Below are 27,355 nucleotides of genomic sequence, written 5' to 3'. Positions count from 1 at the left end.
TGGCACAAGGAGACTCTTGTCTAGGTTTAACCACAGCCCTAGATTGCTCAGATAGCTGAGAATGACATCTAGATGTCAGGCAGACAAAGTCTCTGAGTGGGCTTGCACCAAGCAATCATCGAGATAATTATAAACGCGGACGCCCTGAAGCCTGAAGGGCGTCAAAGCCGCATCCATGCATTTTTTGAAAGTGCGTGGTGCCAGTGAATGTCCAAACAGAAGCCCCCGAAAGTGAAATCTTAGAAAGCACCTGTGCTTCGGTGACATTATTTGCTTCTGCATCAGCATTTTGAAATTACATTTCATTAGTTTGGAATTCAAACATCTCAAATAAAAAACGGTACACGAGCAGCTGTCTTTTTCGGGTCGAGAAAATAATGGCTGTAAAAATCGCACTCTCTCTGAGAAGGAGGATCTCCTCTATTGGCCTTTTTCTAAGAGAGAATTAATTTCCCAAATCAAAAATGGGCCTTCTCAAACTGAAACTTTGGGTGGAATGACCCGTTGAACACCGGCGTAGTTTGCCTGTGTTGAATTACATTACCATGCTGTATCGTTCGAAGTACCCAGTTCAAAATGCCCAGTTCGAAAGGCCCTTCAGCTGCTGCAAAGCCGACAGACAGGCAGATAGAGGGATTAATGCATTGCTTTTGCCTGCAGTTGCGACCTGTAACCACTATATGGCAAGCTTGGCTTACTTTTGGCGACTGCCCCCAAACCAGTTGCACAATGGAGGAAAGCCATCACTCTTGTATTACTGAGGCCAGTTGTATTACTGAGGCCAGTTGAAGGGAATTTGATACTGTTTTTGCCTTTATTGTACTCAGGCATAAAAGATGAATGCCCGAGATGCCTTTGCAGCAGGGACGCTGACAGAATAAACCTTTTCCCTGGTATTTTGAACGGGTAAACATTTAAGAACATTGGAAGATATTTTTATTTGGGAAAACTGGTTCTCCTCGACGGCCCCAGCATTCTTTATGGTAGGACAACATGTGGTGCTTATGTTCACTGTATGTATTGTGTACACTTATGTTTGATGAACATTAAATTTGGTTATGCATGACTCGAGACCCTTGGTCATTGAGACAGAGGCTGATTTCGGAATGTGAGGTTTTAATGTTCGATCTTTAGCACAAGTTGCGAAGAGTGTTGAAAAGACAGGTGTTCAAAGCATAAATAACGGCAAACTCAACCTGATACTGTCTGAAGGGCAAACAGGAATGACATGGATATTTTTGTATGGTCCGGTTTCATTCACCGAATGGGGACTCACCCGTCATTTCACTGCAAGTCCGTCAGGCTAGATTTTGGTTTCCTGCCAGCCATTTAAAAGGGGCAGGTCCAACATCTAAATGCCTACGCGGATGCTCCTAGGATTGTTGGAATGAGGAGGACACAAATCCTTCTGAGGGGGTGCAAAACTTGTGTCCAGCACCTTATCTGGCTCTTTGGTGGGACATTGTGAATATACAGAACTTGAATGCACCGGATCTGCACCTGGCTTTTCTCTCTCTCTTCGAGGAAGCATCTTCTGGAACACAGCAGTGTGCGGTTTCACAGCGCTGAATTTTTCCAACACCTACTGGACTGCATAACCAAACTGTCCGGATTGTGACACAGGGACATTCATAAGAAAGGCCTTGTCCTTGTCACGAATATCTGTGAGCGTAAACCACAGATGGCATTCCACCACCACGAGGCCCACCATATTCCAACCAACAGCATGAGCAATATATTTGGTAGCCCTTAGTGCCAAATCAGAAGCGCGGTGCAGTTTTGTGACGGCCTCAGCATGCAGTCCAGCTCCCTCATCTAAATCCTCATAAAATGGGCTTGGTAGGCTTGCAAAACCACCAGTGTGTGCAAAGCCAAAACCGCCTGGCTCAAAGCCTGGTAGGACTTGCTTAACAAGGACGATGTAACTTTGCACTGCTTTGAGGGAAGAGTAGGCCTTGATTTCCATGTGATAAGATAAAGATAAAAAGATAAAATATACTTTAATGTACCCCGGGGGGAAATTTGTCTTGGGCTACAGTCACTGCGACACACACTTACAACAAACCACATAAAATATACACTGAGTACAGACAATACAAACATGCCTCATTACACTGTACCGTGAAAACACACAGTGGGAATAAAAAGTGTACAAGTAGGTAGCAGTCATTTGTTACTGTTTAGCATCTTAATGGCAGCTGGCATGAATGAGTTTTTATACCTCTTTAACCTGCATTTCAGCATTCTAAATCGTTTACCTGAGGGTAACAACTCTAGTTCCTTATTGAGAATGTGGGTTGGGTCATCCAGAATCTTATGTGCCTCCCTGAGCACAGATTTTTCGTACAATGACTGTAGGTAGCACTGTTCTTGGTAACCTACAATTCTAAAAGCTGTACTGATCAGACGCCCCAACTTGGATTTAAACTGAACTGAAAGATTACCATACCAGGTCTGCATGCTATAACGTATCACACTCTCTAAAATCTTTGTGGTCGACGTAGGAGGAGAGGGATGGGCAGCCAGTGTCTCTTCCATCGTGGGGATCAAAGTATTGTTGTGGTTGGAAGCTCTACACACATTAAAAAACTTGATTGATTCGTAATCCTGGCTGAATAAGGTTGATCCCTGGACTTCTAAAAAGGGAGTGGCCTATGAGCCGCTAAAATAAAATAACAGTCATCTGGCATCCTCATCCTTAATGCAGAAGGAAACCACAGTGCAGGACTCAGGGCTAGGATGCAAATGTCCACGTGTAAACTCTACATGAGAACATCAAGCTGGATCTGGGGAGAGTGACAGAGACAACTGTAGGTCAGCCTGCTGCCCAACTCCCATCTCCTCTGCGTCCGCGTCAGCCTCCCACGAGTCCATGCAGTTTGCACCAGCATGTGGCTTGTCTGAATTTACAAAGGAAGCGAGCCTTTCACAGAGCATCCTGACATTCATTAAATCACGCTGTGGGCAATTCGAACCCTCCAACGCAGCATCCGCATGGTGAAAACCCAGACAGACAATACACATGTCGTGGGAACTGTGTGCACGGAGGTAAGCACTTCCTAAATGACATCCTGTGTTACCACTCAAAAGGGAGAGTAGTAATTATTCTCGCTTCAATGTGAGTCAATGGTACAACGCAGGCCAGACGATATTGTGCACTGAAGAACAGAAAATCTGGCTCTATTGCGCAAAGCGAGCAACTTTATGGAGCCCGTAATGTAGCTCCCTAGGAGCTTTGCTTAAGTGATTGTATAAGGGCTTCAGACCACGTGACACTCAGGGCATGTCCCAGTGAGACTTTGCAGCTCAAGTTCCTACGAAGGGGAACAAATTGTAGTTGGGACAAGCCACACTAATCCTGTTGACAAGTGAACCCATATTTAATATTTAAATGTAATTTGGTAGTATTGAAATGAAATGCTTAGACTGACTATTGCCAACAAAAGCCTTCATCAGCCAATTAACAAGGACAATTGCATCTATGTGAACTTCTATAATTAATCAAGATGGACTTCAAAGACTTTGGTCATTAATCTTACAGTTCAAACACAATCAATGTTTAAATACTGACCCTTAACACTTAGTTTAATAATTTTAAACCATGATTTTACCTGTACATAATTAATATTTACATTACTTTCATAATGTTAGCCAGAGGGGAACTGGCCCCCACAGTTAGTCTGGTTTCTCCCAAGGTTATTTTTCTCCATTAATCTACATCTTATGGAGTTTTGTGTTCCTTGCCACAGTTGCTTACAGCTTGCTCACTGGGGTTATTAATACAATTATCATTTAATTATTTTTAAACACTATTAAAAATAGTATTTTATCTAAATTACACAATGATGATTAATTGACTTTATAGACATTATAGTTTTATCGTCTGTTAATGCTGATATTCTGTAAAGCTGCTTTGAAACGATGTGTGTTGTGAAAGGCGCTATACAAATAAAATTGACTTGACTTGACTAGTATTTTCTGTACCAAAACATGTAGTTTTGTTCATGGTTGTTGAGGACAACCTGTCCAAGTTTCTTTGCTAGCTTCTACCAATTGAAGTCAACAACAAAGCATTTTTAAATGCTGATAAGCCGATTTTGCTATCCAAACTATGTTCTATTATGGTAAGTTGCATTTAGTATTTCGTTTTTTTCTATACTGTCCACAACCATATACCCTGCAACAGATGGCAGTGTGCACATGTGTAATATTATAGAGGGTGACAGGTGACATTTCCATCTTTTCTCTGAGGTTTTACCTCTGCACTTTGTTATAGAGCACAGATGAGATAGGAGATATTTAATAAAGAGGATCGGTTTAATGTTCTGTTAATTTGTCTGTTCGTGGGGAAATTAAATTAGCTAAATAATTGCCTCCCAAAAAAGGCCCGTAGAGATTGTCAAAACAACTTACAGCCTCCTTTCTTAAAGGAAGGATGATTTTATTTTTCCATGGTCATAGACTACAAAGACGAATAATTAAATTATGCACGTAAATGAATAATTAATGAACACACCAAGGGGTTCTCTCTTAATGTTTAAAAATATTAAGAATATGACTCAGTTCGACAACAGTCATCGTAAGCAGTGTGCGTAGGTGTGTTTATTGTGCATTAATGTTTTGTTTTTTCCAAGCAAATAGCCTGGTTCTGGCCCCCCACCGAGATCTCCACTGTCTCACCGTGTGTGTGTGTGTGTGTACATTATACTGTTGGGTGGAATCCCTTCGACTGAAGCAGTGGCCCTATTGGGCCTCACCTTATCCTGAGGCAACAGCTCCAAAGGAGGCAAGGACAACTGCTAGCAACGTTATGGAAATACCATCAGGCAAAGGGGCATTACAAAACAGATTTTATTAACCCATTATTGTACCCTTAAACACACAGCCACCTATATACACACACACATCCACCCCCACACATACATACACAATGAAAATGGCAATGCAGGACATGCCAACGTGGGCCACAAAGGGAGGAGAGAGAGGAACATAACTGAGCAGATATTTCTCTGAGAAGTAATAGACCTTGTAATCTAACATGTGTCTCCTCTAAACTTTCATAAGAGAGCTCAATAATGTCACAAACTGTGCTCAGAACTACCAAGATACCAAAATCTTAATAACATTATTGCAATCTCTGTTGTAATAATCATTTTCATAATGTAATCTCAAAACATTATTATTAATGCGATTGTAATTGCTGTGTGAATGCATTTATGCCACCTCTGAGCAAATAACAATTTTTTTGTGGCACGTATGCAACTTTAGATGCAGCTTCCGTGCTACCATTGAAATGTAAAAAATGGTTTAAGATCTAAAACATTTAGTTTAAAATTCTTTCAAGACCAAATTAACTTGCTATTTGTCATTTTTTTATTTCTAAAGATTTTAGAAGAATTATTTGAGACAAAGTTGCCACTGCCATCACCAAACGGAATTACAGAAATAATGGCTGTTTTCAAACTGGTTTCTTGAACACTTCCCTCATCTGCCATTGGTCAAACAGATAGTCCTGCTCCAAATTCACCCCAGTGGTTGAACCAATGTTTTTATGTTAAGCTGGTTGGGATGTTATACAGTAGTTGTCTCTCCATGTTAAACTAGGGAATGGGGGGTATTTAAATAAAAAAGTAATACATATCACCTTTGAATGAAACACAACTGAGGACTTAAATCTCCTGAAATATGAAAGAGCAACATCTGTGCGATAAATTTTTCATGTGGATAGCAACATTTTCATTTCTAGTGGCTCTGGGATGCCTGTGTCAGACCAGTGTCACGGTTTGAATTGCTCTGTTTTGCCTTTTTTCAGTTTCGCAGTTCAGACCGGGGTCTTAATGAATGATAGAGGGATTGGTAATCCTCTCTAATCCAGAGAGAATGAGAAGGAGATAGACATGCAGTTTTAAGTGAGGGCAGAGAAAGGTTCGCCGGTTGTCCCCCACGGAATCTGGCGCGCTTTAGCTTGTGTTTGTTTGGCGCGAGGTGTTGCACAGTTTCGCATTTGCGATTCACTTTGTGTGTACACTGTGGATTTAGTGCTGTCTGATTCCATTAATGAGGATAAGTGCAGCACTGTTCTCTAGTTCCACTGCACTTGTGTGGCAAGATCTTTAAAGAGCAAAAAGTATGGGGGGAAAAGCAGTACCACACAGGCCTTTAGCTGCAGGGTTTCCGTTTAAGTCAAATAGCAGCTGATGGCTGCCTTGCCTTCAGAGGAGAATCATACGGTTAGAAGAGGTTAGATCAAAATTATTCCACCAAAGACTCTGTCAGAGGTTTCCAGCAGAAGTTTACAGTTACTGCTCACTATCTAATTGTAAACGCACACTAGTTGCTGATAGCTAATGCTACAAACAGTGTTAAGTGTTCATGTCATGTCCCACATAACATATGCATATTTTTATGGTTTGAAAAATGTATTCAATTATTTTAAATGTATTGCCTTTCAAAAGAAGGATAATGAAAGAAATCTGCTGGCCAAGATGGAATCTGCAGAATTTTCCCCCACATTTTCTGTGCTGAATTTGGAGGGAAATCAGCAGAATTTGCTATATGGATTTAATTATGGTTAAACATGACTTTCTTTCTTTCTTTCTTTCTTTCAATAACAGGGCAGAGTCTTGGCTATGGTTTTGTCAACTACATTGACCCAAAAGATGCAGAGAAAGCCATCAACACGTTAAATGGACTCAGACTTCAGACCAAAACTATTAAGGTAGGTGACCACACTTATAGAAACTATAAAAGAACGCACTCACACGTGACAGAAATTAAAAGGTTTCTGCTTCAAATGAAATAAAAACTTCAATTTGTTTGGACAAATCCAATCTTGTTTCAAAAATCCAAACACGATAAGCAGTTAAATATTAATACATTTTATAATATTGTTATGATGAGCTGGAAGGCAGACGAGGGGCGAGGATCTAATTGCAGAGTTAGCTTTATTTGACAGGGTGAAAACTAAATAGACAAAACCAAAACAAAGGAAACACCCGCGATGGGGAAATACAACAAAAACACGGAAAACATTACAAAGGTTTGACAGGCAGGATAAACATAAAAGAACACTGAAACAAGCATCCATATACATCGACGATCGACAAGGGAAAGGAGAACAAACAGGGTTTATATACATTTGGAGACATGATGATGACAAACTACAATCAGGTGAGCACAATGACACAGGGCTGGCAGTGATGAGGGCCGGGGATCATGGGAAGTGTAGTTTTTTTAACAAGGACAAGTGAAACCCAGGGCAGACAACAAGTGAATCGTGACAAATATAAAAGAAAATCAAAATTGCACATGTGATCAGAATTTTTGTCGTAGGCTAAACCCTAAAAGTGTAAAACAGCTCCGGCATTTTAAATAGCTGTATTTGTATGCATGCTTGAATGTGTGTGTCTTACTTTTTGGATCTGCATTCAGGTTCATGTTGTTGTTACTGCCTGCCTGTTGTTTACCAATCACTTCTCAACCAAAGCAACCCACATTACAGTAATTGCAGAAGCTGTCCCCCCTGGAGCAGTGCCTCTTGCTCAAGGGCACATAGTTGATAAGGCTCTCTCAGTACCTCTCCAGTTAACAGGTCACCCTCACCTGGGACTGAACCTATTGAAATGTAACAGATAACAAATAGTAACATAACAACATCTCATTTAGGTGGAAGCATTTTTTCCCAGTCACCATTTCTCATAACTGCGCCAGTCAATTCACAGAGTGTTTCTCGTCACTGTTTCTGCCAGTGAAGCTGCAGTGATTAGTGCATGTGTCGTACACTGGCTTGTGCTGGGCTGGCTGCACAAAGAGAGAGGAGGGAAAATCTGACTCATTAAGATGCAGAAGGAAACAGGAAAGCAAGTGAAGAAAAAAGGGGAAAATAGTGTAATTGATATGTAAATGAATCTCCAAATGTCAAGTCATGAAGTCACACAAAAAGAAGGAAATAGCATGTATAATCATATAATTTGGACATGCTTAATAGATGCCTAAAATATATATTTTTTCCACTGCAAAATTCCAGAAAATTCTATTTCAATCCATTATTTTCTGATTTGTCATGTTCTACTCTGTTCTGTCCTGTTATGTTCTGTTCTATTCTGTTATGTTATTATCTGTTTTGATCTGTTCTATTTTCTGTTCTGTTTTGCTCTGCTCGTCTGTTCTGATTTATTAAATTGGAATATATTACTAAAAACTGCCTAAAATTTGTATTTTCTTACTACAAATTCCATTCTGTTATGATCTGTTGTGTTCTGTTCTTTTCTAGTTTGTTCTGATTTGTTATATTCTGTTCTGATATGTTCCATTTCATTTTATTTTTTTCAGGTATTTTCCATTCCATTCTATTGTGTTCAGTTCTATTCTGTTCTATTCTGATTTGCCATGATATGTTCTATTCTGTTATGTTCTAAACTGTCAAGATATTATATTTTCTATTATATTCAGTTATATTCCGTTCTGTCATATTTTATTCTATTCTGTTCTGCTCTGCCTTTTTCTATTCTATTATTTTGTTCTGTTATGTTTTATTAAATTACAATATGGATTATATAGTAGATGTATAAAATATATATTTTCAACAGCAAAATACCAGACTATTCTATTCTGTCATGTTATATTCTGTTTTGTCATATTCTGCTATTCTCTATTCTGTTCTACTCTGCTTTTTTCTATTCTATTATTATGTTTTGTTCCGTTCTATTAAATTAGTATACAGATTGGTATAAACAGTTTGGTTCGTCACAATCTGATGGCTTCCATTTTCCTAAACATCGCTTTGGGGTAAATTTAGAAGAAGCAGCTGGTTTTAACTGTAAATTCCAACTTCTGCTTGAAGCATAATCTGGCTGTGTGTATGTGTTATTATCTGGCCTATAATCCCAGACCTCTCACTTAAATCCGCCATAATCTAATCAGATTGGATTTTTCCTGCTTATGAAAACACAGCATTCAGTTTCCGCGGCTCAGTAACTCTGAACAAAACAGCAAAAGGAGTGCGTTTTTGTGCATCTGTGTGTAGGAGAGAAAGAATGAAAAAGGGATAGAGAAAGAAAACAGTTGTCAGGGCTGTTTTGAATGAGCACAAGGCTCTTAAACATGGGTGGTTTCCAGAGTGGCAGTGTGTGTGTGTCTTGGCCAGCAGTGTTTCTAGTACTGGTTTTAGCATCATCTTAGAATCCATCAGAGACAGAATGAGTCTCTCTGTGTGTATTTGACAATCATCTCAGCTTCCTGCCACACAGCACTTCTCTCAGTGACAAAACACACTTGCAGGACGGCAGCAATACACACAGACACTGTTAAATCACTGTGCTTATAGGCCAAACACACAACAGGGTTTTGCTCCCATCTTAGGGCTTCATATGAACAACTCTTGAGCTGCTTCTTTTAATGAGTCAGTCAAAAAGACTCTTAAACTTTTATCAGGTAAAACACTTATAGTGTACCTATTCTATTCTATTCTGCCATGTTCTAGGAGGTACCAATGCACACATACGCACATTAGCACACTATTAAAACACTAGACTTTAAAGCCAAACACTTACCACAAGCTTTTCAAGCTACTGTTGATCTGGTACTTTTAATGAATTGATCAAAAAGACACCCGATTGATTTGTTTGAATCATTCAAACAAATAATTCAGAATTAATTTCAAACAAATCAGTTACTGAATTAACATCTGACTTACTGAACCACAAATTATCATAACTTTTTTCAAGTAAGACTCAAAATTAATAGAGAACTACTACTGTGTTATATGTACTTAACCCCCTAGTATGGACCACATCATGTTTTCGAAACTTACACCAGTATACTGAAATAATATGTTAACCTATAAAATGTGCTTCATGTGGTAACATCTAAATTAACTGGTTTTATTCAAGTCTAAAAAAAATATTATTTAACATCCCTGAATTAACCAGAATACATTAGGTGACACTAACAAAAATAATTTTAAGGGTTTGATCGTGTAGAAATAGTTCCTTAAGGTAACAATTGTAGCAACGACTAAATATGGGGTGGGGGGCTGGTAGATGGCTGACTCCCCACTGCTGTAAACATGTTTGGAAATTCAGTAGGAAATGCATACAGTACATTAAGAGGGCCGGCGGGCACAAGTTAGTGTAACACTAATTTTGTTGATGCCTGTTGAATGGAACTGTCATTATTCTAGTTCTATATGCGGTCTCCGCCAACATACATGCACACACAAAACACACAACGTGTTCACACACAATACTCCTCTCTGTCCATTCACAGACTTGCGGGTAATGAAGCAAGAGCCATCTTCCGTGACTTAGCATGCCAACCTACATGCACAAAATGCATGCTACCATGCTGCTCACATGCACACCCCACGCATGATAGATTTTTGCTTACGTGCACAGACACAAACACGCATACAGGAATTGGTACAAAGAAAGAAGCGCCTTGACGCTCCCAGGTGGGTTTCACACATGTCCTAACCAGGGTCGATGCAATGTCTTTCCAGAAACAAATAATTTGTCTCATCCAATCTGAAAGCAAAAATACATGATAAAATCAAAGAAATCAGAACATATTTGATGTTTATTTGCAGCTATGTAAAATGGGACTTCAGACCAATAAGATTCCAGCTATCCAGCAGGATGCCACAGACAACAAAACTAATCAAGAAAAATGTTACATCCAATGTTTTCCAAACCTTTATTCCATAGAACACAAAAGGAGATGTTCAGTAGAATATTAGCCTCATTTACCATTACCTTTCAATGCATGATGACTGAGGTTGTCATTCTGTCTAACATCTCCATTTGTGTTCCACTGAAGATAGAAAGTTATTTGGAACAACATGAGCGTGAGTAAATTACATAAATTTCATTTTTGGGTCAACTATCCCTTTAATGTGTCAGATCTGGTTATGACACCTCAATCCAATCCAGCTTCTTTGTTAATCATCTAGATCCTTTTATTTTTCTCTATATTTTCTATCTCTTCTTCTTTCCATCCATCTCAGCATGTGGCCCCATGAGCCAACGTCTTTATCTCTTCTATGTGATCTTTCTTTTACACCTCTCACTCAGCCCTCCCTGCTCTCTCTCCTTTCTCTCTGCACTCCATGAAACCTCTTATTCTGACCAGCACCAGCCCTCTCATAAGATCCTCTCCTGCTGTAATACAGCGAGAAAGAGAGATGAAATCCCCTGTCTTATAACTTCTAATAAGTGTGTTCCAAGGTCATCCTCCTTATGAAGCCTCCATCATAACCCCACTCCCCATTGAGCAGGGATGAAGACAGACCATCTAATAGCAACAGATAGCTGTGTCTTAAAGTGGATGTGAGAGAGAATAGGAAAAAGAAGGAGAGGGTAATTATCCAAAGTGCAGTTCTTTGGTCTTCTCAGTAGAGAAGGAAAAGCGATGTTTATGAGGGCCCTCCTGCTGAAATAAACTCTGATGATGTATATCTTTCCTAGATGCTTACAACAGTCTTTTAGATCAGAGAGAAGAAGGGAGAAAATGTGTCTATGGGTTTTTACAATTCATTTATATCCTTCTCGCAGGGTGACAGCGTCACATTCAGAGACGCATTATCACTTGAGTTTATCAGATAATATAAGAAGTCCATAAAAAACTAATGCTTGCACGACTACTCATTTTAACTAGTTGACTAGTCATCCTGAAAAGTAGTTTACTAGTTGCGGAGTAGATGATTAATTTACATAAATGGCTCACCAGAAGGCATGCAACTTCAAATGAATATTTTCTGTAAGTCTCTGGCCAACACTTGATTACATGTTTTTTTTGCAAGAATTTTGGCTGGGTTCGCTTATAATGTGCTTCGTGAATGCAAAGCGTTTCGGCTTCACATCATTTTCAATTTCACATCAATTCAACAGGGTTCCTGCACATTTGAACCAATTAATGTTCATGCCTTTTAAAGGGTTATTTCAAGCTGAAAAAATGTTTTTAGACAAGCAAAAATGTAAAATTTAATTTTCAAGCCTGAAAAATCACTGTTTTAAAATTCCCTGATATTTGCAGGTTTTCCATAACCATGGGAACCCTGTTCCAAATATACAGTATTTAAACGCAAATACACCAAGATGCAGTTTGTGGACAGAGGAATTTTTCTACCAAATAGAACAAGTTCAATTGAAGTCATGTGATCCAAGCCACATACACAACACATCGACCAGTCACACAGTCATTGCAATCCCTAATGAAAACCACTCAACAAAGCGACACATTCCTATGTCTCACCGGTTAAAAAGTAAAAAGAGTGAGAAAAATGCAGTTTGAGGAAAAAAAGAGTTTCACTCCAGTCACAACTTCCACACACTCATCATTTTGTTACAAACACACTTCTCCATGACACCTCTCCGTTTCTCAACAAAACTCTGGTTTTGCTTTCCTGTTGAGGTGTGATTGGAGAAGTCCCACTGTGGGTGAGAAGAGCATAGCCTTGTGTTGTGAGATGTATGTGTACACACATACACATACTCCCTCTCACACTCCTCACAGCAGACAGGGTGTTGATAGATCCTACATCTGGAACTGCTTGACAGGGCAAGGATAAAAGCAAAAAGAAAAGAAAAGAGAAAACAAAAAGAAGAGGAGAGCCAGCCAGGGTTCTATTCCTTTTGCCTTCTATATTTAAGTGGATTTGAGGAGATTACTGCACAGTGTTTAGCATGTTTTGCTCAGCATTTGTAGCAGTGTAACAGCCTGTGATGGCTCTGCTGCCCAAATGTCAGAACTAATGAAAATATGAGATGGAAAGGCTGCATCAACCATTAATGGGAACAGATTAAACTGACGTGAGTATTAAAAGGGCAGAGAGATAGAAACATCTTCCCATCTTGAATTAAAACTGATCAGCTGTAAGGAGAGAGAGAGAGAGAGAGAGAGAGAGAGAGAGAGAGAGAGAGAGAGAAATCTTTTGCAATTTGAAGAGTGGTGAATACATGGAGTCAACAGGAAAATTCAATCTGTTAACAGAAACTTCTCAATTAAAATAATCCAGGACAATTCAAAGAACTCAAGTGTTCCACCAGGATTATATTTACTTTCTGAAATATTTAATTATCCCCATTTGTGTCATGTACAATTATGTTAAAATTTTACTCTTTCATATATGTTTACACATAAAAAATGAGTAGTACTTTTAAAAAACATGCATAAACATGTACACTCACATGAGGTGAGTGAAAAAGCTGTTGTATTATAAAGTACATGATGCAGGCCAAATCATGGGGCCAACATTTTAAGGTCACGCAACTAGCCGGATATTACTAATTTTATCTTAGTAACCCACACAGAAAAATAATGATCATGGCTGAAAACGGTGACAGATTTTCTACAATGGAATCAGTAAACGAAAACTGTGCTTTTGCATTGTTACATCCACAATTATGACAGTATATGTAAATTCCAAAACTACTGAGTGTAATTTTAAATGGATAGTTCTGACAAAAATTTAAATTATGTAATTATTCACTCACCATCATGTTGTTCTAAACCTGTATATCTTTCTTTCTTCTGTGTAACAAGGAGATTTTAGGGAGAATGTTAGTCTCAGATTCCATTCAGTGAATGCCAACTGAGGCTAACATTCTGCTTAACATCTCCTTTTGAATTCCACATAATAAATACAAGAGAAATACGGGTTTAGAACAACATAAGGGTTACTAAATGATGACAGTAAACTATCCTTTTAAGTTATTACATTTGGTAAATTGAGGTTGGGTGAGTGCAATTAGGTGAAAACAGCATTATATGTGTTAGAAAATAGAGAGAGAGACAGGGTGTGTGCAGTTAAAAGAGAACAAAAGCAAGTACGGTGTGTTTTAGAGTGTGACAGGTTCTGTCCAAGGTGCTGCCGAGTTCGTCAAGTTGAGAGGGGTGAGAACGTGCCGTGTAAGCGTGTGAGTGAGAGTTAGGGAGTGTGGTGGAAAGAGAGCTGTCCAAGGTGCTAGCAAGCACAGCGCACTGATATTAGAGTGTGTGGGGAATGCGAAAATGAAAGAGAGCTATAGATGGCTTGGCTCTCACTCTAGGCACAAACAGAAGGTTCCAAAATGTTATTCAGCACAGATGACAGCCAGACTTCTCTCTACCACACACACATACACACACTCACATACACGCACGCTGTTCCATCATGTTCACCAGCGTGTGTTTTCTGAAAACAAATGAGCTATTATTATTTGCTGCTATGTGCACTGAGTTTATAAAAAAAATTCTACAATGTTGAAATTGTACAATTATGTGTAACTAGATTTGCATTCCAGAGCTTGCAAGGCAGCCAAAGAACAAGGTTTAAGTTAAGCTTATATTTTAGGCTATGGTTCTGTGTAAATTAAATGCTATTGCATAACAAGACAAGTTATAATTTAATATGCAACTTCGATCCTTGAAAAAATATAACATTTACAAAAAATAGATGTCACACCTAAGGATTAAAAAAATTATCTACAAAGTTTGTATTAAGTCTGTATGCTGTTTTGGGCTGATTTTAATAGCAGACATTAAATACTTAGGGTTAAGAGGTTCGAAAAATCCCTAAACAGAATATCAATACAGTGTTCTCTGAACTAATTGTATGTATAGTTTTTCTTTAATTCACACTTGACCTTTAGTAACTAATTTTTTATTTTGTATATTTAAGTTTAGTTTTGATATTTTTTGACGATTTGCAAACGTCCTTTGCAACAGTTTGTATAGCTGTTTAGATACCATCCCATTCCTAAAAAAAAATATACATGACAGAAAATCCCTAACAGCAGCTGCTCCTTTCTCAAAGACATTCTACTAAGTAAATAGGATTTCCCTTGTTCATAAGCTGAGGGTTTTGGGGCATTGTCTTACTGAAATCTCTAGCTGCTGCAGGACAATGCAAGAGGCAGAGAGAGACCACCAGCACAGTGAGACAGAAAAGGTGCACAGATGACTACCAGCATCTGAATACTGCATCACAATGCAATATTTATTTATAATATTTCATGAATGTTGGCTATACATTAGCTAAACAGATTGATTGCTTGTTAGTCTATTACAGCTCTGCCATATTTTCTAACACTTTAAGAATATAGTGTGATTATATGGCATGTATATTCTTGCCAAATACTTCAACAATCCTGCCACTTAAAGCACAATGTTTTCAGAATTTTGTTGACTGATGTGTTTGTGTGTATTTTTTGTTGCAGGTGTCGTATGCACGGCCCAGTTCAGCTTCTATCCGTGATGCTAACCTGTACGTCAGTGGGCTGCCCAAGACCATGACCCAGAAGGAGCTGGAACAGCTCTTCTCTCAGTACGGACGGATAATCACCTCCCGCATTCTAGTCGACCAGGTCACAGGTATCAGTGTGACCGCTTTTCTCTCAATCATACAGAAACACTTGAGCATGCACATGTACAATAAAACATCACATATCACCACACTAATATATTCCAAATAAAATGTATAAAACTTCTTGCATATAATCAGTTTAGTCAAAGGGATAGTTCATCCAAATATGCAAATTCAGTCATTATTTGTCCCATACCCATATGACTTTCTTCTGTGGAACACAAAAATAGAAATTTATCAGACCGTCCAAGCTGCTCACCATTTACTTGTATGGAAAACAGCAGTTTGGACATTGTGCTAGATGAACTACTGTAAAGTCATATGGGTTTGGAATGACATGAGGGTGTGTAAATGATGATTTTCATGTTTGGGTCAAGTATCCCTTTAAAGCTGAGACAAAAAGAATTGCTTTTAAACACATACTGTATATGCACAGAAACTCTGTAATACAGAATTTTCCAGCATTAGCTCCATTTCAGATGGTTATACAAACTAGTGTGAGGGCTCCAGGCTAACATTTGAGAGTGCCACCAAGTTCTAAAGTTGGTTATATATTATATTATCACTTAAAAAGATGGCGCCGCGGATGGCTGCTTCGGCGTGAAGCTCTCTAGCATGTTGTTTGTTTTGTTTGTTTGTCATGTTTTTGTCACTCTTTCCCGATCAGTATCTGGCAGAGCATTCCTGATAATTTTTTGCAGGTGTTTGATTATTCAAACGTTTTATTAGACATTATATTTGGAGGTGCAGCGGTGCTCTACAAGCGATCCAAAATGTGCACGTGAGGGAAGCGTGCCAGCACACTTGTAAAGCTTCGTCAACGTGGCTTTAGGACTCATCTGGCAAATGTCCGCTCCCTCGGTAACAAAACGGACAAACTGCTTCTGCTAACTCAAAAAGATAAGGACTTTTCTAACTCTGCTGCTCTGTGTTTCACGGAAACCTGGCTGAGTGAAGCCATCCCGGACAGCGCGTTACATCTGCCTTGCTTTCAGCTGTTCAGAGCTGATCGCATCGTGGAGTTATCAAGGAAAACTAGAGGTGGTGGAACATGCTTTTACATCAACGTAAATTGCCACTGTTCATCAACTTTAAGCCTTTCTACTCGCCGCGGGAGTTTTCCTCGTTTATTCTGGTGAGTGTTTAAATCCTGCCAAAAGCATGCGTGAATGCAGAGTTGCAACAGCTGGCTGATCACATCACAGACACGGAGCAACAACACCCGTACTCTCTTATAGTTATTATGGGAGATTTTAATAAAGCTAACCTCACCCATTAACTGCCAAAATACAAACATCACATCACATGCCCTCCAGAGAAATAAATATATTGGGCCACTGCTACACCACTGTAAAGGATGCATATCGCTCTGTCCCACGTGCAGCTTTAGGACTCTCCGATCACTGTCTAGTTCATCTTCTCCCAACCAACAAGCAGAAACTAAAATCAGCAAAGCCTGTAGTAAGGACTGTAAAGAAATGGGCCAATGAAGCAGAGCTGGAACTACATGCTTGCTATGCATTAATTGGAGGGTTTTTGAAGCTGCAGCCACAGACCTGGACGAGCTCACAGATACTGTGACATTATATATCAGTTTTTATGAGAATATACATAAACATACTAGGACATTTTTATCATTCAATAACGATAAACCATGGTTTACAGGAAAACTCAGACAGCTTCGTAATGCCAAAGAGGATGCTTAAAAAAAGTGGGGATAGAACATTGTACAACCAGGCCAGGAATGCACTGACTAAGGAAATCAGAGTGGCTAAAAGAAACAACTCTGAAAAGCTAAAAAAAACTGTTTTCATCCAATGATCCTGCTTCTGTGTGGAAAGGCCTAAAATGCATCATCAAATACCAAACACCTCCACCTCACTCTGTAGAGAGTCAATTAATGGCTGATGAACTGAATGTGTTTTACTGCAGGTTTGAAAAGCCCAGTCTCACACCCCTCCCCCACTCTGATCTTCACTACACACACACACACACACACCAACACCTCATGAAACCCCCCTTCTCCCCCTCCTGCTACTAAACCTGCACTTATGATCTGTGAGGAGGATGTGTGCCGGGTCTTTCGTAAACAAAAGACTAGGTAAGCTTCAGGTCCAGATGGTGTATCTCCTGCCTGTCTGAAAGTCTGCGCTGACCAACTAGCCCCCACCTTCACACAAATCTTTAATAGATCACTGGAGCAGTGTGAAGTTCCCTGCTGCTTCAAATGCTCCACCATCATTCTGGTACCCCAAAAAACTAAAATCACAGGACTTAATGACTACAGACCTGTCACTTTGATGTCTGTGGTCATGAAGTCATTTGAGAGACTGGTTTTGGAGTACATGAAGGACATCACTGGACCCCTGCTGGACCCCCTTCAGTTTGCTTACCAAGCAAACAGTTCTGTGGATAATGCTGTCAATATGGGACTGCATTATATCCTGCAACACCTTGACAGACCTGAGACTTATGCAAGGATCCTATTTGTGGACATCAGTTAAGCCTTCAATACCATCATGACTGATCTTCTCTCAACCAAACTGACCCAGCTCTCCATGCCCACCCCAATCTGTTGATGGATCATCAACTTTCTGACAGTGAGACTGGGGAAATTCGCATCCGGGACCCTCACTATTAACACTGGTGTTCCTCAGGGATGCGTTCTCTCTCTTCTGCTCTTCTCCCTGTACACGAATGACTGCACTGCAAAATACCCCACTTTCAAACTCCTGAAGTTTGCAGATGACACCATGGTCATCGGCCTCATCGGCGACGGTGATGAGTCTGCATACAGATGGGAGATTGATCAGCTGGCTGTCTGGTGTGGAGATTATAGTGGACTTCAGGATAAATCACCCCTGCATCCCCCCCTCACCATCCTGAAAAGCACTGTGGCAGCAGTGAAGTCATTCAGGTTCCTGGGCTCTACCATATCTCATGACCTTAAGTGGGACACCCACATTGACACCATTGTGAAGAAGGCTCAGGTTGTACTTCCTTCACCAGCTGAGGAAGTTCAACCTGCCACAGGAGCTGCTGGCAGATTTCTACTCAGCCATCATTGTGTCTGTCCTGTGTACATCTATATATATTCAGGACTGCTGAGAGGATTACTGGTGCCCCTCTGCCCACCCTCCAAGACCTGTTCATCTCCAGAGTGAGGAAATCACTCTGGACCCCACACACCCTTCACACTCCCTCTTTTAACTGTTGCTCTCTGGCCAGCGCTATAGAGCACTGAGCGCCAGGACATCCAGGCACAAGAACAGTTTTTACCCTCAGGCCATTTTCCTCATGAACAGTTAAACTGCCTCAGGACTCCCCCATAGAGCAATCATGTAAATACATATCTTATGTACATATGTAAATTCACATATTTAATTCAATAACTGTACATATCCCTACATTGCACATACATTATCACTTGCACATGTACATCTGCCATTCTGTTATATGTCCTATTATTTGTGTCTATTTATACTCTTACCTTGTTTTATATTCTGTGTGTCACTGTAATGTTCTATGTGCACTTGTTTCTCCTATCACCCATAAATATTCTTTGTGTATGTGTGAACGCTTGGAAATAAAGCTCATTCTTATTCTGATTTTGCAAAAAGAAGTCCAATTACCAATAATATTGAAAATTTTGCTCCACTGAAATGCTAATTTGACAGTAAGGCATTGATTTTGAGTTGGAATACAGATGTCAATTTACTGGTATTAACAATTAGTATTAAGAAGTTTATCTATAACATCAATAAAAAGTAAAAATGTAACAACTAATTTATATAAGGCTAATATTTATTCTTCAGTGTGACTAAATTGGGTATCCTTTCATCAGGTTTATGTTGATTCATGAAAATGTTTGAAGGTAAACAAAACCAATAAAAATGTTTTACAATCATAGAGCATTTGAAGAGAACAGATTTTTAAACAGAAGGAAAACTAACTTTGTCCATAATTCACAAAGATCCAGGCTTTAAAGCCCTTGATTATATTTAGCATTTTTTATAATTTAACAGAGGTTAACAAGACCATTGTAACCCAAGGTAAAACAACGCACATCTTCACCACCATGGTTAGATGTAACATGATTTTTATTAAACAAACTATGGCATTTTTGACAATTTTAACAAAAGATTCCTCAACTCCTAATGTAGCCCACTATAAATGATAATATTTATTATGAATATTTCTATCTAAAATATGAGCTAATAAAGTTAGTGTACTTTAGTAAATATATGGTAATTCTCTAAGGGTGCTGATGTGTGAAATGTCTTGTTTATATCTGTGTTCCTGTTCGTCTTGTCAGTAGCCAACTGTTTTGAATATCGGACCGTTTAATGATGTTTTAAACTACTTTACTCACCGAGGGTTTCACAGAGGTTTGCACCTGAGAATTCTGTGCTGAATTCAAATGTTTTCCGCGATTCATGCCGAGCTTCACTGGTTCTAGCAGGCAGTGCTGTAATGATCAGTGGTGTGCATCGAGAGCTCGTGACCGGTTTGGCGAGTAAACGCAACTTTTCCGCACTGGTAACAGCCAGTGGCGGATATAGGCATGGGCAACATGGGTAGCATTTTGCCGTGTGTGGCACAGGGTGCGTTTCCAGGGGTGGCACGGACCCCCAGGATGCCATACAAGCTAGAACCTCCACTGCTTGCAGCTCTGTAATGATTGACACTCCGCAAGTGAACGCACCTGTTCTGTGATCAGACTGCTCTGTCCATTGAGCCGTACTGCTAATTGATCCGGGTAGCGGATAGCACTGTATCGTTCCGCATTTGATGCATTTGCCATTTGATATTGCTTAATAGAAAATGGCAGTGGTAAACGGAGTTAGAGAGAGAAAGAGGGAGAGTTGACAAACAATTTAGTCACACCGGTGGGGAAAACAGTTGCAAAATGTGATCATTTAGTCGCAGTCTGGTACTGATGAAACAGAAAACCCACATACAGACTCATTCGTGTATTTCAATGTGTGTATGTGTGTATATATATGCTTGCATTTGATCTCAGAACATGCATCTTGACCTTAAGAATCATTAAACATCAGTACCACGTCCATGACACAGAGTGACTGATGAGTCTATTTTAACGCATCCACCCGTATCCTTGGCCTATCCCTCCTCCAGCATCATGAATAAATCAGCCAGGATATAAATGGTCATGGAGCTGAATTTCTTACACATTCAATATTTTTCAAACTGCATAATTCATAACGGAACTCAACATGCAAACAATATCGCATAAGCCACAGGAAAAATGTACACCACGTTCTAGTGGTGCTGAACCTTTTATGAGGAACATGCACACACACACACACTTAACAAACCACACACTGAGAGGCTTTCCTCCCTTGACACAGATCCTTCCTTTGGCCCAGTGAAGGTTCCCTGGGAGAGAAGGGGCCGTAGGAGGGAGCTTAATGAGTAATTAAACTTGAGTTGCTGGTGATTAAAAAAACAAGGAGTATTTTTTTTTTCCAAAGAGGTCTACCATAAAGAGGCATAGAGCAAATCTTACAACTCTTCTGTGAAGCCTTAAATGCAAAACAGGGAGTGTGTATTAGTGTGTGTGTGTGTGTGTGTGTGTGTGTGTGTGTGTGTGTGTGTGTGTGTGTGTGTGTGTGTGAGAGAGAGAGAGAGAGTATAGAAAACCAGAGTTGAAGTCAAAGTGACTCAAAATCACATTATAGTTTAATTGAAAATCATCTGAATGTTGACCGTTCAGTTTAACTCACCAGTCACATTTTCCAACACCTGATAGTATAACTCCAAAATCACTGCAGCCCATTTCAGGTACTGCAACAACAAACTCCTGCATAAAAACAACACTAATTTCTGCACCACTATAATGACTATATTAAATACAAATAATTACTGTTTGTAAAACAAGTTTCCCAAACACACCTCCTTTCAGTCAAACAAACAGATTGTCCCACCCTTAACTCTTGCCATTGGTTTAGCCAATGTAGATACAGTCGGCCAGGCTGGTCGCAATCCGAAACAAAGCAGCAATTTTTTGATTGGGCCACATTGTTTACACTTTTCATAGGAATCTACCAACAATTGGCTTACTAATAGTTTAGTATAGTACAATTATTTGTTATATAGTCTTTGTACATTAAGTTGGGATAGAAGTTATTTTAATGTAGAAGAAAATTACAGACATAGGTGAAACTAATGGAAGATCTTTAAATTACAATGAGCATAGTCTTTATGCCACTGTTAACCAGCTCAAAACTGAGTAATGAGTGGCTCAGTGTAATTCACCAAAACAATGACCATTTCATCAGTCTGGTACCCCTCACATACTCGAGAAGTATTTTGGACTTACCCTATTGTAATGTCCATCTAGATTGGACATGCACACATACAAATAAATGTATGTTTTGTTTTTTTTTTACAAATCTGCTAAACACTTGTAAATGCAGATCTAATCATTGTAATATCCCTCCATAATATAATTCATCCTGAAACAGCACTGCAAGAGCAAGTCATTAATAAAGGCAAAGATATATACCATGATAAACTAACAGTGACTTTGCATTTGGTAAATAAAACATTCATCTTCGTCATCAGTTTTGTTTTTAAATGGTAACAATTAGGGAACTATAGAAGTGTCACAGTACGTGGTGCTGAAGGACACAAATACAGGAAGGCAGAATAAGGCTTTTATTTAAATAACCAAATACTATACAAAATACAAATCAAAACTCTCACGAAAGAGAAGAATAAACTACCAAAAATAAATCAGAAACGAGACAGACTGAAACTGGAGACAGGAAACAGACCAGAACACACTGATAGAGTTGCAACACAGCAAAACTATCCAACAAAGAAGAGAATATATAGGAGCTGGTAATTGGAGGCAGGTGCTGCTGGCAACGAGCTGGGTGGAGACACAGTCAGTCATCCTGGCAATAGAGCTGATGTTCTCCACATGACACATGCAAAACAAAAGTGGGAGAGAGATGGAAACACAGACACACACACCAACAGGACAAGACATACAGAAGGGACTGTCCAGCCCAGACTGTGACAAGAAGGTCGGTTATAGACAGAAAAACTGTTCTGCCTGCCATTTAACCCTCTCAGTTAGCCCCAACAGAAAGTAGTTTCCCATGGATAATGTTTTCCATGGAAGTGACTGAATGTTATTTCCTCTTCTCGCATGTATCTTTTATATGACTCATTCCCCAGGGCGTGTCTGTTTGTTCTCACTTCATTGGAAAAATTAACTAAATTACTGGTATTTGAAAAACACGTAGCATTTGGCTGAATCTATGCCAAAAGTATTTACACTTAACATTTAACCTTACATTAATGTCAGAGAAATAGGATTGTTTAGGCGCTTTGATCAATAGTCAAATATTCAGAAAGGCTCCACTGGACCTTGCCTAGCAGTCAATACATGTCCCATCAATGAGAGCAAATACAATTGATCCAGAGTGCTGTCTCCAACAAGCTGCGCCTTTTGAAATTGAAAATCGACTTCCTCAACGCCACTCCCATGAGCTACTTGTGGAAATCCCTCTTTTAAAATGCGACACTTTCTCCACTTCTATCTCTGTCATTTATATTTTCTCATGACTTGAATTCCATTAACTACACTGTGTGAACGTGCTGTCAGGAATGGTTAGAAATACACAGTCAACTTCATGTGCATGTTCTTACAGTATGTGCAATTGAGCCATTGCTCACCCTTAAATTTACTAAACTTTGCATGTATAGGACAAAAAAACTTTTATTGTCTTATTTAATAACAACCTGCAATCAATGTTCAAGCACATTCAAGCACACTTTCTGCATTTTAAACAGCAGTAGTCTGCTGCATTCTCCACAACCTAGCCCTCATAACCTATCAACAAGATTGGGAATTGCACTGTGCAAATTGTGTTTAGCAGAACAATTTGTGGGTAATGTATGTTTAAATGATCAGTGAATTACAATCTAACTGAAACGAGATGCTTCACCAAGCGTTGTCAGGCCTATCTTCCTTCAGACATTGCAACATAACACACATGCCATCACACAGCTACCATGGCCTCCAATTACACAAGGACAAACAGATGGATTTATAACTGTACCAGCAGAACCAGGCAAAGGGCTGCTTGAGTCTTCAAAGACCTCCCTTACTGAGCCTTTTCAAACACCATCTGTAGCAGCAGCAACTAAAATTTCATAAAACGTGGATGCCATCATTCTCCTTTCTCTGATTAGGCAGAAGCTATGGCAAGAGGTATATGCTTTTTTCCTCTCATCATATATTTAGCTCACCAGTTTAATAAATGTTCCATCAGTTGGCACAGGCACTAAAAAGTGAGAATGAGAGACAACGGAGAGGTGCTTATGTTCAGACAGAGGAGAAAATGCTTTCATTAACAGTCAAGCTTTTCACAGCTTTCCTTTATTCCCAAAGGAGTATTTTCCTCTACCTCTGTCTCTCTCAATGCAGTAAGTGTCGAGGAACCGAACAGTGGGCGTGCAGTAGAAAGCGCTTTGTCAGCCCAGCAGTGGCGGTCTCTTGCCACCATTTCTTGCACACGCGCTCTATGTGTCACGGTTATTATTAAACGCGGTATTCTCTGGCTTCATGTGTGCTGAGCTGCGATAAGTGCTGGTAAAAAGTTATGTAAGGTAGGAGTGATTACTGGGAAAATAGTACCGTTAACCGGCATATTGTTGCAGTAACTTCTGATAAGCGCTAAAAATAAGCTAGCAGTGCAAGTGTCTCTGGTTTTAGCTTGGCCGTTCACTTTTTTAGGCAGCCTGTTGTAGAAATGGCTGCAGGCTCATTATGCTAATGTCAGGGAAGCGAGGAGAAAAGAAAATAGTAAAGCACAGTCAACATTAAGGCTCCTATTTGCATTTTTAACCGTTAATCTGCAAGCTTTTCTTCTGGATCCTAATTTTAGCGATTCTGCAGGCTTCTGATAGATCGTCAGCTGTTTGCTGAGTTGCAGCTGGAATGAGAGTGGTCAGCATTATTTCCACCCGAGGAAAACAAAATCCCATCACGATTTCATTATAGTTTTGTTAGTGCACAGCACTGAAACACTCTGGATTGAAATATAGTACAGAGTACCTGCCCTGTGTCTCTGAGCTTTTAGAGTGTTTCAGGGTTTTTTTAAGGTATGGTACAAAAATAAAATACACAAAGTATACAGCGTGTACAAAATTAGTTTGCTGTTTAACAGGTATCACACTGATCATTCATATTGTTTGACTTGTTATGGCTTGCATTCAGCTTATCAGTAGCTATTCAAACATGTTTGGGATGTTTGTGATTAAATAATAGCTTACGACTTACTGAATACTGTGAAGTATACTCTGCTTACTATTTTTTTAAAATAGTATGTGAAACAGCAGGCATTATTCCAGTTGTTATATTGTTGGCACATGACCTCATCACGTTGTGTCTACGTGGCGTCCAGTTATCATCTTTGAATTTTGAATTCAAAACTCACTCTAATTAAGTAATGAGTTGAGAAAGGATATTAAAAATAATTATTTTTGGTTCATTCATCACACCAGAAATGGAAGGTCAACTTTCACAGTTGCATACAGAACTACACAGAATTCCATACAGTGTACTCTGCTGCATACTGCAGATTTAGGCAATTGTACTGTAGTAGGTCATCCATGCATACAATAAATTTGCATACTGTGCACAGAATGCATACTTAATTTTCCAGACTTAGTAAGAGTAGAATGTTAGCATGCCATTCCAAGCATAGCCATTGCCACATAATAGATTTGAAAATACTTGACCTTTGACCTCCCCACAATCACAGTTTATGATATGTTCATCCAGCACACCAAGCGAAAGCAAGAATAGCATTTAGTTTGCGGCAGATCCTTCAGTTCTTTGCGGTGTGCTTAAACTGACAGACAGAACCAAAAAGTCATCTAGTTTTGGATCAAAATTGTATGAAAAATAAAATGTTGTATTTTTAGATACTTGGGATTTTGCATGTCAAATATCTTCCAAACAGAGAGAGAAGGAGAGGAACAGAGAGAGGAGGTGTCATTCCCAGATTCCACTCTCTGCTCCACTTTCTAAGGATTCTTCTTTTGACCTCAACATCACTCTGCAGGGAGCGTAAAGCTAAACCCTGCATCCTAAACTCTCTAGAATAATGCATCCTTTCATTTTTCGAACCTTTACTTTTCTCAGTCTAATTAAAGAGAGCAGGTTTGGGGAAATAAGAGAGCTGTCAGGAAATTACTCACGCTGCGAGGGAAAGAGAGTAATGCAGCCAGTCTGAATGAAAGCTTGCTGCATTGAAAAGATTGTGTGCAAATATTTGTTTGCAGAACTGAACGTATCAAAAAAACACTGATTTGAATAGACAATCAGGCAGCACAACAGAAAACATCAATACTAGCGGGTGACAGCCAAGAGAATAAGAGAAGGAACTGACAATATACAAAGCAGTGTGTGTGAGTGTAGACTCACACAAATACACACGTATGTGTTCATTGTATTATGCAAATTGCCCTCTTGGCGAGTCGTCTCTGCTTGCACCTCTCCCCAGCACAGAAGGATCATCTCATTAAATACCAGCCCAACAAAAGACCTCCCAGTATGCCAGGCTCTTTTTAATGTTACTTTCAGGTAGCGGTCAAAACCATCGCCCTGGAAACCATGGAAATGTTGCAGACAAGCTGCATACCATGAGGCGGTGTGTGGCCGTCAGCTGGTGCAAACCACACAGCATGCAGCTGAGCAAGACACTCATGCACACAAACACACACACACACACACACAAACACATTCAATTTCCACACCAAAAGGCAAGAACATTTCCACACAATATTGCCAACCTCTCATGAAGAAAAGAAAACAAATTACATGTATGCCTGACAGCACTGGAATGTAGGCTGGCCAATAGAATCTCCCCGTTCCCTCACGTCTCATTTGCATAATGTGACACCAGCAATGGGATCCGTCACACAGGCTACATATCTCTGTCATTTGTCATTTTTGAAGCTGAGTCATTTGCAGGAGTATTTCTGTTTCTAAATATAGAAATGCATGGTTCTAAATGAAGGTGTGCCAGTAAGGGTCTGTTTATGTTGGCATACTGGGTCTCACTCACTTACTGTGCATACGAAAGTATTTGTGTGTAAAACCTGTTTTGTTGGAGGAAAATGCCATTCTAGTGTGGATGAGAGGCATAAACGTAGCAAAATTAATGTGTTAAAATTAAATAGTTGCACCTGTTTGCATTCACGTAAGACATAAGCAACTGTTAATCACTCGGCCAGAAGTGGCCAATAGAATCTCCCCATCAAATGTTCTCCATTCTCCATGAGGGAACATTGGTCATGACTGTAAAAAGAAATCTTTCAAATGTGTAATTCCGACATGATGTGAATTAACCTTTAGTTTAACATTTAGAGCCAACTCAAACCACACATATGCAAAAATCATGGACTCCCGTTAACCTTGAATACATTGAATGTGTTAAGAAGAAATTAACAATTTTATGTTAAATATATTTGAGTAATTGAGTGACAAAGTGAGAGATTTGAATAACACTTTAAAATAAGGTTCCATTCATTAACATTAATGCATTAGATATCACAAACAAACACTTAACAATATATTTTCTACAGCATTTACTAATCTTAGTTAATGTTAGTTAATTAAAATACAATTGTTCATTCTTAGTTCATGTTAGTTCATAGTGTAATAACTAATGTTAACTAACACAACTTTTGATTTAAAACATTTATTAATATATGTTTTAATTAACATTAACTAAGATTACTAAATGCCTAATAAGTATTTTTCATTGCTATTCATGTTAACTAATGTTAACAAATGGTACCTTATTGTAAAGTGTTACCAAGATTTGAGTATTTAAGAAATTGAGTAACTACTGTAAATGAGCCTGAGTAACTGAGTGCATGGAAAGCCCTTATATAGAGATGATTTGGATGTGTATTATGCTAATTACTAAATTGAAGTGGACACTCCATCATTTAGAATAATCCAAA

General features: G+C 39.2%; 1 protein-coding gene across 2 annotated transcripts in view; it reads left to right on the top strand.

Annotated features, from left to right (window-relative positions):
* LOC127630877 (ELAV-like protein 4) overlaps window positions 1-27,355 on the top strand; it is a 102,023-nt gene that overhangs the window by 61,176 nt on the left and 13,492 nt on the right. For both annotated transcript variants that reach the window (XM_052108722.1, XM_052108721.1), the window contains exons 4-5: window positions 6,615-6,718; window positions 15,195-15,348. In XM_052108722.1, coding sequence (XP_051964682.1) covers window positions 6,615-6,718; window positions 15,195-15,348 — 258 coding nt within the window. The remainder of the gene's footprint in view (window positions 1-6,614; window positions 6,719-15,194; window positions 15,349-27,355) is intronic.

Source organism: Xyrauchen texanus, chromosome 37, assembly GCF_025860055.1.
Source record: "Xyrauchen texanus isolate HMW12.3.18 chromosome 37, RBS_HiC_50CHRs, whole genome shotgun sequence".
Classification (NCBI taxonomy): Eukaryota; Metazoa; Chordata; class Actinopteri; order Cypriniformes; family Catostomidae; genus Xyrauchen; species Xyrauchen texanus.
This window is presented reverse-complemented; position numbering and strand designations above follow the sequence as displayed.